At 35.9% G+C, this 13,924-nt stretch overlaps 2 protein-coding genes and 1 long non-coding RNA gene across 4 annotated transcripts in view; 2 read left to right on the plus strand and 1 right to left on the minus strand.

Moving 5' to 3' along the window:
- The first annotated feature begins 59 nt into the window (after window positions 1-59).
- Window positions 60-6,154, plus strand: LOC117566143 (transmembrane protein 214). 2 transcript variants are annotated; one of them, XM_034245629.2, is made up of 7 exons: window positions 60-262; window positions 335-669; window positions 1,263-1,877; window positions 1,937-2,290; window positions 4,584-4,997; window positions 5,181-5,299; window positions 5,859-6,154. In XM_034245629.2, exons 1-7 carry the CDS (start codon window positions 139-141, stop codon window positions 5,971-5,973), a joined length of 2,076 nt encoding a protein of 691 aa, XP_034101520.1. In that variant the 5' UTR covers window positions 60-138; the 3' UTR covers window positions 5,974-6,154. The 2 variants fall into 2 exon arrangements, with proteins under 2 accessions (XP_034101520.1, XP_034101521.1); XM_034245630.2 differs by lacking the exons at window positions 60-262; window positions 335-669; window positions 1,263-1,877; window positions 1,937-2,290 and adding exons at window positions 2,475-2,549; window positions 4,349-4,478.
- Window positions 3,445-4,329, minus strand: LOC127565022 (uncharacterized). The gene is made up of 3 exons (XR_007954412.1): window positions 4,254-4,329; window positions 3,588-3,984; window positions 3,445-3,533 (listed from the first exon to the last, which is right to left on the minus strand). It is a non-coding gene; the product is annotated as an uncharacterized LOC127565022 (long non-coding RNA).
- Window positions 6,155-6,439: 285 nt separating the features above from the next.
- LOC117566145 (uncharacterized) overlaps window positions 6,440-13,924 on the plus strand; it is a 75,075-nt gene continuing 67,590 nt past the window's right edge. The window contains exon 1 of the mRNA XM_034245631.2: window positions 6,440-8,195. The gene's annotated coding sequence lies outside the window, so the exon portion shown is untranslated. The remainder of the gene's footprint in view (window positions 8,196-13,924) is intronic.

The following is a 13,924-nucleotide window of genomic DNA, read 5'->3' on the forward strand; positions in this document are numbered from 1 at the left end:
CATTTTTGAGTATTTATTTGTTTTTTTTTGTATGATTTTGTATCGCCGGTTGCTTTGCTGCACTTGCACTGCAAACACACGCACACAAACGCGTTTTAATTGAAACCACACGTTAATTGAATTAAAGAAACGGAAAAAATGTCGAACAATCAGTGGGAAGTGGTCGCAAAATCACGCAAACAGCGAAATTTAGAAAAGAAAGTGACGGCGCATACGGAACAAAAGCGAATTGCCGCCCAGCTGCCAAAACTCGAAGAACTTTGTAAGTCAAAAGTGGGAAACTGAAGGAAAGAAAGTGTTCCCATTTTATTGTCACCATCGTTTTTATTTGCAGTGCCAACGCAGCAATATCGCAATTTGTTTGGCAATCATAATAATAACAACAACAATAAGTCGCACTCTCCGGCAAAATCAACTTCCAGCGTCGCTTCTACATCATCGAAAAGTAAATCGCCACGCAAAAGCAACAACAATGCAAAATCGAATGCAACAGCTGGCGGAGGGGCTGGAGGTAATGGAGATGCAGCAAAGAAGCAAGCGAAACAAACGTCAACAAAGCCCAAAACCTTGGAGCAGGCAATGAAGCAAATAACGCCCGATGATTTCGCAGCTCAAGTGGCGCAGGTGAAAATCAGTTGTCCGGGTTCCGAGCTGCGCTGGCTGAGCAATGTAAGTGTAGAGTTGCCACATGACAATGCTGCCAACTTCATCGGTCTGTCCTCATGTAAAATGAACTATAACTCGGTGCCTATAAGAGTTAGAGCTACCAAACGTTGGGATTACATTTTTAAGGTTTAGAAGCATACATAAATTAAGTGATCGCACTCTTTTATAGTTCTTTTTTAAGTAAGTCTGTCTTTGTTAACTTTTATTCTTCTATCCGTCTGTCAGCTCTTTTGAATAGATATATCTCTGTGACTATAACAGCTAAAACTGTCAAATTTGATGACATCTCTATTTAAACTCAATAATCTTATTATATCAGATTATTGCCTTATCATTCTATTCTTTTGCATACTACAATCCGTCTGTCCGCTTATAAGAACATCTTATCTTATTGTCTATCAAATTTTCAGACCATGCTCTTCAAACTGAATATTTGTATTTTAGTGATTGTCTCATTCGGCTTTATTTTTTTTTCATCTAGTCCGCTCCTATGAATCTCTGCAAATAATTGATCTAGAGCTACCAAATTTACCGATCTTATTATCCACTATCAAAACTCTTAATACTCTCCATATCACCACGGGTTTCTTTTGCAGATTGCCAGCTATCTAAATGGCGCCTTGTCCTACGACTGTGATCCCGTCTTCTCGGGTCGCAGTGCTCAGTATCCCAGTAACTTGGCCAGCAGCGCCCTCAAGCAATCGATACTGGAGTTTCTAAGCAGTGTAGGAGAAACGAATCTGGAATACTTTTTCTACTCGCTGCTCGACAGCATGGCCACGGAGTTGAACAACGGGCAGCACGTGGCAGGCTACAAGTTTGTGCTGCAGCTTATTGGACAGCACTGGCCAAGCATTTGTTCGCATAATATGGCCAAAACGGCGCTGTTACGCAACTCGTATCAGAATCGGAGCAACATCTGCTTGAGCATCTTGTGGGCCATTGGCCAGGGTGGACATCAATCATTGACCGAGGGCGTTAAAGTCTGGCAGAATCTGATGTTGCCCAATTTGGAATTGCGCAGCTTTAGTAAATTTGTTGTGGAACATATTGAGCGCGTGTTGCTTGCAGCTGTGGCACGCAAGACTGACGATCATTTGCTGATAAATCAGCAGGAGTTTTTCTACTGTTACAATTCGTTGAATTCTACGTACAATAATCTGCCCAAGGAATTGCAGCAGAGTCTTAAACGTAGTGCGCGATTGTTGCTCGTAAGTGCAAATATCGATAGATGACAGCGAAAAAGCATTAATTATTATTGTATTTGCAGCAACGTTATATACAAAGTCCCGTAAAGCAAGCGAATATCTTTTTAACGCTGCTGCGCGAAATAAAAACGGATGGCGGCAAACAACGCAACGAGATCGACGGCTGCATTAGCTGTTTGTTGAGCTCCGGTGCCGATGATTGCTTCAAAGTGTGGCGCATGAACTACAAGAAGCAACAGTTGCCCAGTTTGTTGCTATTGCGTGCCATTGACAATGATTGGACGGATTCCACCAAATTGCTGGCCCAATCCGAAGCTTATCATGCTTTTTTGCAAGATGTGCGGGGCCTAAACGAGGAACTGCAGTCGGCCAAACGTAAAGATATCTACGTTGATGACTTGCAGTCCGTTTTAAAGGTGAGATTATTCAAATTTTCAAATATAACGCGTTATTGATTTGTTTGGCGCTAGTGCGCTCTTTTTTGCGTTACGGTGACTCCATTTTGCGGCAGTCCGCTCTCTTTCGCGTTTGAACGCTTCCTAGCTGGTCACACTTTTTGTGTTGGCGCAGCTGTTAGCGTGTCTACGCTTTACTATGAATGGCCTTTTGACGCCATTGTGTGTAGACGTTACGAGCTGATTGTCAGTTTATTGCAAGTCGCTGCACAACAAAAAAGTAATTTTCCATCGCTGGTCTAATTAATTTGCTGTTTTAACAAATTTGAATTGTTTTTGGGTTTCCAATTAGAATTCGCAATTGTGTTGCCAGACATTTACGTAAACAATTTGTGTAATGCAACAAAATAAATGATGTTGCTTTTAAAGTGTGTGTGAAACACACATGCAGTGTTGGTGTGTGTGTGAAAAAGTGAAAGACGCCGTCAAAGCCGGGCGCTTAAATAATTTCTCTTTTTTTGCACTAGAAGCAGCGCAAAGTGCGTTTTGAAAACGACGGGTTTTTGTGTTAGTGTGTGTGTGAATTAGTGTGCATATTTTTCATACAGCGTTGCCATGCAGGCTGACCACTTTTTGCCGCTAATTTATGCATATGTGAGCGTATGTGTGTTAGTCTTATATTCTTATCGCACGCAGCAGCAGCTATTTATGATCATAGAGCGTTGCTTTTAACATATATTTTTTTGTTTTCTGGCATGGATGATGTGTTATAGCTGCGATTGGCTGTTCGCTGCCCCCTCCAACCTCACCGCGCCCCACCCTCATCTCTGATTGTGCGCAGCGCAGCCGGTGGTGGTGTCATTTCAATTTAGCTTTTTTCACTTCGGCTCTTTTTTTTTTTCTTCTGGGCGATAACAGTGATGTGCAGCTTCTGTTTGACCGCTGCCCACGTCACTAAAAAATACCTTAGAAAAAAAGAAGCAAGGCAGACAACAACAAAAAGAAGATGACGAAGAAGAAGAGTAAGAGCAGTGACGCTGGCAACAACAAGTTTCTTGGGTCTTAGCCATTTTCTTGTTGCTGCTTCAACACGTGGCGGCCTTTTTCCTCCTCAGATTTTCTTTGCTTCGCTTTGCTTGCTGCGTTGTCAGTTTCTCCACGTCTAAATTGATTCTGGTTCTTTTAATAAGCAAATTTTTGACAGCATCTCTATTAAAAACAATCAACGTTCGCAGTTCATTCAACCTGTGATATGTTGTGTTCTCTACACACATATTAATACAGAAGGCGTAACGCTTTAAACAAAATACATACATACATATGTAAGTTTGTTTCAATGTATGAGGCTTATCACAGTTACACTGCAGAGCTCTCGCTCGCTCTCATGCATTGACACACTCAGCTGATGACGCGTCACATCAGATTCGATTCTTGTCTCTGCCCTTGTGACGTATGCAGCTGCTGCTTTGGCTGCTGCTGATGTTGACGCTTTATCTTGCGCGCGCTCTTTTGCCAATCACATTATTCGTGTTTGCCGACGTGCAAATTTTGTATTTTGTTGCTGCATTTCGTTTTAATTGCCTCGCTGACCGGAGCTTGACTTTAATTGCGACTTAACGACAATTTGCTGAGCTTTCCTTAAGCTCTCACTTAAGTCACCCGCTCTCTTTGTCTTTCTCTACGTCTTGGTGCGCTCAGTGCTGTCAACTTTTGCGCTGGAAAAAAGCTGGTTTTTAACGGGGAGTAAAACAAAAAAGCTAACAGTCTTTTTAGCAAAAGCGAACCAAAATAACTTGCGGCTTAAATATTAAATTATATTATGTACTTAAATTTCCGCAATATTTAAAATTTGAATAAAAAATTGCTTTGCGCAGTTTTTTAATTGATAATCAAAAAAGGCCAGTTGCAAAAACATTGACAGCACTGGTTGCTCTCTCCTTTAGTGTGTGATTGTGTGTGTGCGTGTTTGTCTGGCGTCACTTACTCTTTTTTTTTGCAACACAATTCAAACTACAATTGGAAACAAAAACAAAAATACATCTCATTAACGATAATTGTAATTTTTAAAACCAAAAACAGTTGAAGTGAAAAGAAACGCAGCTGAAAAGTTTAGTTGGAATTAAAGAAATAAAACAGAAAATCATAAATTATGGCTCAGGTTAAACCGAAACAAAGCAAACAGGGCAAACAAGCGCCTGCCGCAAAGAAGGTAACAAATCCATCATATATCACTCTCTCTCTCGCACAGCTAGGCTTTTAGCATAAGTAAGTGATTTAATCAACATCTCTCTCTCTCTCTTTCTCCCCCTCGCAGACCGTGCAGGAGAAGAGCAGTGCACAACAGAAAAAGAACAAACAGAATGCGTCGCAAAAGAAGAAATGCGGTTGCTGCAAATGGGCGCTGGGCAGCATTTTTATCATCGCCTTGATTGCGGGCGCTCTCTGCTACGACACCGAGACCAATGGCAAGGGCGTCTTTGAGAAATCGGCCACCGGCAAGATACTCAAAAATGCCGGCGTGTTGCCCCATGTGCAGAAGGCGTGGTATGTGACAATGGGCGCCAGTGCCCGGGGTTACAAGTGGGCCGAGGAGCATGTGCCGCCGTATGCTGAGCCGGCGTTGAAGACCGGCTGCAATCTGTGGAAGCTGGCGAGGAATGCCTGCTGCAATGCCTACACAAATGGCCTCAACTATTGGCGTCTCAAGTGGCCAGCGGTTGCCAAGTTTGTGAGTATAGAGCTGACATCATTCATTAACGGTTTGCTGCTAGAGATTTGGAAAGTTGTGTGATGGTTTATTATTATGAGTGGTAAACCGGTTTAACACTCAACACCAAACAGCAACCAGCAAACACTTTTCTAACCTTTTGCCTTCAACTCATGCTCTTCCCACTTCTTTTTTTTTTGTTAGATTGATCAATATGTGCCAGATTTGTCGAAGAAACTCGAAGCATTCGCCGCGGGAGCTAAGGATGTGGCTGTCAACAGCTACGAAAAGTCCGCCACGATCATCAAGGAGAAGGTGCTAGTGTAAGTATGCTTATTGCTTTATAAAAGCAATGAAGGGTAGCTAGATAATGAAAAGGTGTTCAACCTCTTAGTAGAGGTATTCTTGATCAAACAAAAGATAAATTGATGTCAGACATTAATATTTCCAAATATCAAACTTGTTGGCAGTACTTACTACCAAGAATTCTTATTTGGTAAACATGAAAACAATGTTTTAAAGGTATCCTGAGAATTTCCTATCGGTTCGATTCTGATTATGAAATCACGATTTAATATGGATCTCTGTTTGATCATATATTTACAGCAACTACTTCAGACTTTGTTCAAAAATCGTACAAATTCATCTCAATTTAATGAATAATTGTTATACAAATTATATTTAAAAACTGTATTGAGAATTTTATATTCTTACATAAAAAATATTAAAGAGATTATTAGAAAGAGCAAAAATCAAGTGCAGCTGTTGCAATAAAGTCGCAAATTATTCGCTCAAAATAGTTAGCGGAGAATTGAATGTCGGAATATGCTCGACTTTGGTCTTTGTAATTGTTATTTTAATTGCTTTATTTTACTGTTGCAGTGGACGCTTCTCGCCGGAGAACATTAACCAGGCCCTCAATCAGACGCGCAATGCGGCACTCGAGTACTACAATCAGTTCCACAAAAAGGTCGATGCGTATGCCAAGCTCAAATGATTTTAAGCGTCCGGCACGTTTAGCAATCATTTCGATCAGCATACAACAACAACAACTACAACAAACAACAGCAACAACAACAACGCGTCATAGTCAAAAAATTAGAGAAACAACCCATTGAAATGCAATTTTAGTCGAAGAGAATGTGAGCAAAAATATTATCAGCAAACAACAACAAAAACACCACTGTAATTCTCTCATGTTTTTCAACAGCAATTGTAATAACAACAACAAGAGATTGTCGTTAACGAAGAACATTTATAATTATAAACATACAATTACACTTAGTAAATTAAAAAACAAAAAAACGAAAAAAAAACAACAAAAACATAATCAGCATTTAGTTGTAAAGTGAAGAAGAAGAATATGCGATACCCTGTAAATGAGCTCGCGAGCTGTTTTTGTACAAATTTTCCACAAGTTTTGGAAAAATTATCTTTTTACAATTTGTTTACAAATCCGCGTCGCGAGTTTCGCTCTACGAATTTTCTGTCCTTCAATAAACAAAATTCAGCAATTTAATTAATTTATAAATCATGCATATTTTCACAGTCAACACATTTTCAAATTTTTCGAAATTATTCCAAATGCATTTTCTGTTTGGGGTTCGAGACGCGCGCAACGAAGTAAATTAAGTGAAAATCAACAACAAACATTTCCAATTGCATTTCAAAAAGCAAAACAAAACAAAACAAAACGTAAAATAAAATAAAAATGTTTAAACAAAAATGATAGCTACTTAGATATTTAAAGGTTTCTTTGTAATGTTTATCATATTTAGTTTATTGTGTGTATCGAATGAATGCAATTTTTTAAGCATTTCTCTCAAAAGACTTTCAATTACAATGTGTTTTTTAGTCAGAATATGTTTTTTAATTGAATTTCAAATTGTAATTCCAATTGTAAGTTTAACGTATTGAAGGAATTTTTGCATAAATAAACAAGAGTTGAAGAAAGATTAAAACGAACCCCGAATTGTCTCTAATTTGCCTTAACAGTCAGATTGACTGTTATTTGTATTTACAGCTCTATGTAAACATGCAGCAAATGTTAGCGAAGAAATCAACCGCTGTACCTTTTGGGATATTTTTAGTACACCCTTTGCAGGGGTAAAATTAACATATCACTGTTGTTAAACAGAGCTGGGGCATGCTAACAGCACAAGCTGTAGTTCAGAAGGGACATTTCGATTTGTTGGTAAATAACATTTTTGAAAATTCTTGAATGAGGTTCAATTGCGTTGGTGCAAAGTGCGATGTCTGAAATCTGAAGAGATCTTTCAGGTCTAGACCCCGCTTTTGGGGTCGCGATAATGCGATAATAATTTGAACAGTGGAATTACTTTACTGATAAGGAAATACGCACTTGCGTATGCCAAAGTTTTATAAATACTGCAAGTCCAAACTTATGTTATTTTAAAAATAATCACTAGCTCTGGTAAATGTGTATGTACGATTTTAGTGAAAATGGTACAGAAAATGTATTTAAAAGGGTCTTTACATTAGCATGTAGTAAAGTTAAGAACCATACTAAGCAGAGATAACCGGACAGCAGACTTAACATAACAGAGATAACTGCTTAACAGCAGCTGTAAGCAACATATTTCCCCTCTTTATAATTCGCCGCACTTGTATTTTTCGGAGTTTCGTTGCCCCGCTGCGCTGCTTCGGCTACGTCAACGTCGTGCTGCCGACGGGACACGTTTGATGTTCGGCATGCAGGCGGCCAGACAGAAAAGCTTTGCGCTTTCGTGCAGTCTCGAACGAATATCAATTCGCGACGCACGTGTTTTTTCGTGGACTACACCGCGCGGCATATCTGTGGTCTCAGAACAAGCGAGCGAGCGAGAATCGCGACGTCGTACTATTCATTGTGTATTGTTGTTGTCGTCGTGTGTTTCTGTGGTAAAGGCGGCTTGGCTGTCGTAGTTCTTGGCAAGCAGATTGCAAATGCATTTTTGATCAGCGGCAAAACGGAAAGTAGTGTGCAAGCAAATCGTTTCGTTACGATTCGATTCGATTCGATTTGTGCCAATTTTTGTGTGGTGTGAAAGTGAAAAGAAACGCAAACGAAAACGACAACGAAAACGTAAAACGTAAAGCGTAACGCAAAAGAGTGTGGCCAGCTGTTGTTGTTGTTATTGTTGTTGGAATATCGCGTAACAGATAAACAGCTGTTTAGCAACAATGTATAGACAAGCAGATCTTAACTAAATTTCCCACGTAAGCAAAATAAGTTGTACAAAACACACACACACACACACAAGTCTAGTATTATCTATCTTATGTTTAACCCATTAAGTCCCCTCATGGCAATAAAAAATACACACTCGCATCACGTACACGGCTCATTTGACTTGCATTTCCCTTTTCCACTCTCTCTCTCTCTCACCCTATCTCCCTTACACTATGGAAACACCTGCTCCTCCCTCTCTTTCGCTCGCGCTATCGCAATTCTCGTGTATAAATCAAAGTAAAATATTTATTTCGCATCGGAAATGAACTCCGACAAGCGACGTGATTTAATGCTAATCGAAAATGCATTTGTTACAACTTTGGTTTTTCCAATTTTTCGCTTCAAGAAAACACACACTACTTATAGATTTTCTTTTAGTATTTTTCTATTTTTTTTTTTTTTTTATTTGAGTTGGGTTATTTGTGTGCAAGTTTGTCTCAGCTGAGAAACAAACACTTGGAACTTGGATTGAAAGTTTGCTCCCCTCTCCGAAAGAAAGTAACTTTTAACTTATCTGCTTTTGATATTGTTTCTTGCTGCTTGCCACATCAACCGAACTTGCCACTGATGCTGATGGTGATGCTGATGAGAGCACGTGTTCATGTCCTCTTCGCCTGGACAACTGGAAACACCGAAATGTCTAACTCTGACTCCAATTTTGTCTCTGTTTCAGTCTGCTCTTCTTCTTTTTCTGTTTGCTGGTTCACTGTTGTAAGCTGTTGAGTGATTTGTTGATTCCGTTGAGATTTTTAGTGAGTGACAAATGATGTTAGTTCTTTGGGTTAACAGTTTTTTTAGTGAATGAGTGGGTTTTATGTTTTGTTTTCTTATTCCTCCTGCTTTAAACTTTACCGCATTTCTCACAAAATTCATAGAATTTTTTATGACTTTTATTTTCACATTGTTTTTGATTAGATCATCATCATATTGCGTAAAATGTTTTCCAACTGAACTTTTTAATAATAAATGCGATTTATGAATGTGTTTTTAAGCATCCGAAATAGGTCAGCGAGCTTTGAATGTTTCTCTTTTACTCACATATAAAATTCTTTAAAAAAAACTTTTCTTAAATTCGATTTATAAATGTTTTTTTTACTAGACTAATGTAAGTTTTTTATTGTTATTACTAAAATATATATTTCTTGGTTTTTTTGTAATTGTTTTTCGTTGATATTTTAGTTACTTTTCAAATTCAAAATTTAAATTTATAATTTGAAGATGTTATTTTAAGTTTTAGACTAATTTAATTGTGTAAATTTTAGCAGCAGATTATTAATGACTTTTTCGTTCTTTTGCTTGTTTGACAAAAACGAGATAAAAATGATGATTGAGCGTGTTTTCTGTAATTAAATACAAGCAGTGCATGTTGAATTATACTTTATTTAGTAGCCAAAAAGTAACATGTTAAATTACGTATACGTCATTTTTTCCATTCAATTTTTTCGCTACCGGAAAAATATAATGGAATTTCGCTGATGGCGTTATTTAAACCAATTTAATTTTGCAAATTTAAAGAGCATTTGAAGAGGATTATGAATGGCATTTTGCTATATTTTGTTTTGGTGATAAAAATAGGAAAAAAAAATTATGATTGAGCAGCTTCCCTGTGGGAAGAAAAACAAACTCAGAGACTGTAAAGTGGGCAAAAACTGAATACTTAAAAAAATACGTATACGTAATATTTTGTATTATCAATTTTCACACACAAAAAACATATTATTTTTATGTAAATCACAATTCCAACAAGTATGCTAAACTCTACAGCAGCTTTTACAGGATATGCGTAGAATGTATTGTTTACAATTATCCTGATACACTTGTAATGTTCATAATCTTCATGTTATTCTCGTTATCCGCTGCTTTAGCTCATTTTATAATCTGACCACCTGATGCCCATCCATTTTAGGTTTTGCCATTCCATTTTCTTGTTAAATTCTCGTAAGAAAAGAAAATGCAAGGAAAATATTTAAAATAACATTTTGCGATGCTCGGGAATTAATTGAGCTTTCAAAGGAATTTTTGAAGGATCTGGTAACGTGTAACATTTCCATTGATGTTTTTGCCAACCGTTAAATTTGCTTTCGTGGGGGGGGATTTACATATGTACATATAGATTGTATATAAGATTGTATATGTTTATGTATTTATACAGGTCGTCATAATATTGTTAATTAATTTGAAGATATGTCAAAGGTCAGGAGACAGTTTTGCTACATTTTCTTTTCGTGTTTGCAGTGTGTATGTGGGGCATGATTAAAATGCCAAGCGGAAATTGCCCACAAAAATCAGGAGTCTGTTGGAATTTTGGTTTTGTTGTTTCAAAACAATTTCGATGGCGCCGTGGTATGCGAAAAGTGGAAAACATTTTCCATAGCCGTTGGCGGTTTTCCTGCTCTTTCTCGGACCTGTTTAAAGCGTCAAGGATGCGGCGGCGCCTTGATTGTCAGCTGCCAGGATACACAGTTGAGTTGAGCTTGGCTCACCAATTAATTTAGATGCCGGGCAGAGGCGGAGAATAATAACAAAAGATGAGCTTGTCACTCATTAATCTTATGACCTCATAAACATCGTCAACAAAAAAAAAGGGGGGACACATGGAGAGTTCGACAGCATGTTGCAAGGACATTCGAAAGCCACCTCAACTCTCACGTGCTTTGAATTGAATTTCTGCTCATTCATTCGCCTCTTTTTCTCTCTATTTTTTCTCCTATGTGTGTGTGTGTTTTGCTGTTTTTTTCTGGTTAGCTTTTGTGGCTGCCGGACGGTTGTCCAGGTGATTAATATGCAGACGTGGCTTGTTTAATTAACTTGTATTTATACACACACTCTGAATAATACCTTAATGGCTACACTTGTTAACCATGTGCGGAGATTTCATTTGAGCTCTGCTTTGACTCTGGGCTTTGGGGTTACGCATCAAATGAGTGTAAATGAATGCGCATTCACCTGAGATTGAGTGCACGCAAAATATGCTATTTCATTTCCAAAGCATCTAATTTAACATTATACTTACAGTTGTCATGTGTCTGTGTTTTTCTTCAATTATAGGCGCCACTTTCCCGGAATAGCTTTGCTGGTTTATTAAACACTCGAATGACAAGAGGAAAACGAGAGCTTAGCTAATTTTGTTTGAAGAAAGATGTGATAAACAGCTGTTCTATAAAATAATCTATTTTGTTTCGAGTATTTTGTTTATACCCTCTACTTATAGGGTATCAGGGTATTATTAATATTATCCAACAGGAATTCTATGTAAAAGACAAAAGAAGCCTTCTTCTTCTTCTTTTTGATTCCTGAGAATTTGGTTGCGATTGTGATAATATCTTAGAATTTATGCTTAAAATAATTTTATATGCTTAATTATACTATATATAGTATTTTGTACTCTATGGTAAATTTTCAATGTGGGATTATACTAATGTACCAAATATACATTTCAGTATTTTTGGTAGATTCATTTGGTATACAATTCAATATATTTCAGTATTTTTGGCAGATTAATGTGGCATACATTTCAGTATATTTTAGTATTTGCGGCAGATTCATTTGCTATAAATATCAGTATTTTTGATAGATTAAATTGGTATACGCTCCAGTATATTTAAGTAGTTTCGTTGATTAATTTGATATACATTTCAGTGCTTCAGTATTTTTCGTTGATTAATTTGGTATACATTTCAGTATGCTTCAGTATTTCGGTAGATTAATTTGATATACAATTCAACATATTTCAGTATTTTTGACAGATTAATGTGACATACAGTTCAGTATATTTCAGTATTTACGGTAGATTTATTTGGTATACATCTCAGTATTTTTGGTAGATATATTTTAGTATTTTTCGTTGAGTTATTTGGTATACATTTCAGTATGTTTCAGTATTTTTTGGTAGATTAATTTGGTATTCATATCAATATATTTCAGTATTTTTAGGTTGATTAATTTAGTATAATTTCTGACTTATTTCGAATATATTTTTATTAACTAGATTTGGATTTATGCTAAATAAAACTAAAAATCGAATTTCGCTCAAATAAATATTATGGCTGACTTTAGCATAATTGTTTGATACTTCTTTGCTCTAAATTTGCATTTTGATGATGGGTTCTTTTTGCGCTTTTCTGCTTTTCGTTGCTAATTAAACCAAAAGTTTGCACAAAGTTCAAATTATGTCGCAACTTTCACGTAAATTTTTTAATCAAATTAGCATTGAGCCTACAAAGCTTTTGGCCATATTCATTATGCAGAACAAAAATAAGTGAGAGAGAGAGAGAGAGGTGCGAATTCAAGCAGCGTAAATTTGTGTGTGTGCTCTTAACACTCAAAATTGAAAATCGTTTATTGCATTCATTTTGCTGACCACATTGAAGATTGCATTGCTGCAATTCAATTGTGTTGAACTTTTGAATAACGTTCGTTCATTTCATTGTCGTATGCAAAGTGAATATCGTTGTTTCTTACTCAAATATTTAATTTGTACACAATGCTGCTGCCATTTGCTTACACACTTTTCATTTTTCTGTTTTCTTTTTTCGTTTATTTTTTTTTGTTTTTGTATTAAATTTACGGAATTTTCATATTGAATTGTTCGTCGGTGAATTTATTGTTCCCTGCAGCGTATATAAACGAACATTGTTTGATCGACTTGAGACTACAGTTAATTGCTTTTTTTGTTTAAATTTATCGAATGGAATATATTCTATGGAATTTTAACATTTTATTATCGAAGAAAATCGATTCTCGATAGAAAGGTTGAAAAGAATTATGGGATAAAAATAAATTAATAATGAAAATAATTTAGTACTACATTGAATAACAAGGAAAATAATAAAGAAAACATTAATTTGCAATCGAATATAAATTAAAAAATATAAACTTAAATAAATTAAAGATTTATAGGCTAAATAAATAATTAAAATTATATTAAATAAAATAAAATTGTAAGATGTTTATCAAACAGAAAATATCCATATTTTAAAGGCAGTCAATTGATATTATATTAAGAGGATATAAATTCAAAATACAAAAAGAAAGTAAATTTTACATTAATTTACATTAATCAATCAAATTTATTTTTAAATTTAGCAATTTATCAGCGTCGTGAGAAAATTAATTCATGGAGTAAAGTTCCTAATTTCGTTGCCTGCTTTTAGGCGCAAGTAAAAGAGAAAAACAGTTTATTTTAATTTTCATTAATTTATTAATAAATCAGAGAAATTTATTTTACAGTTTATTACAATTTTCTATGTATGAGTAAGAAAATCTAAAATAATTTATTCATGCAGCAAGGTTATAAATTTAGTTGCCTACTTTTGTACGCAAGTTGTAAATTTAGCAATAAATTAAATATATTATATAATATTTATAATTTAAGCCAATAAAGTGTATAAAGTAATTAATTTTTAATTAATCTAATAAAACTCAAACTAGAATAAATGAATGAAAATATATATACATAAAGAAAACATACTGAGATTAAGTACCGAGATAAAGAACAGAAAGAATACGCTCTACAGGGTATTTGAATGTTGAGTTCGCCCTACTCTGAATTGTTTTTTTTCTGAATATTTATGCAGTTCAAATGTTTTCGGTATTGAAGCACTTTGTTCTTTATTATTTTATTATAATCGTACCTGCTTTTTTTCATCACTGTATCGCTATCTGTTTCTGCAACATGTCAATGCTAACAACTGCATAAATATTAACTTGGCCTGAC

Source organism: Drosophila albomicans, chromosome 2L (assembly GCF_009650485.2).
Source record: "Drosophila albomicans strain 15112-1751.03 chromosome 2L, ASM965048v2, whole genome shotgun sequence".
NCBI lineage: Eukaryota > Metazoa > Arthropoda > Insecta > Diptera > Drosophilidae > Drosophila > Drosophila albomicans.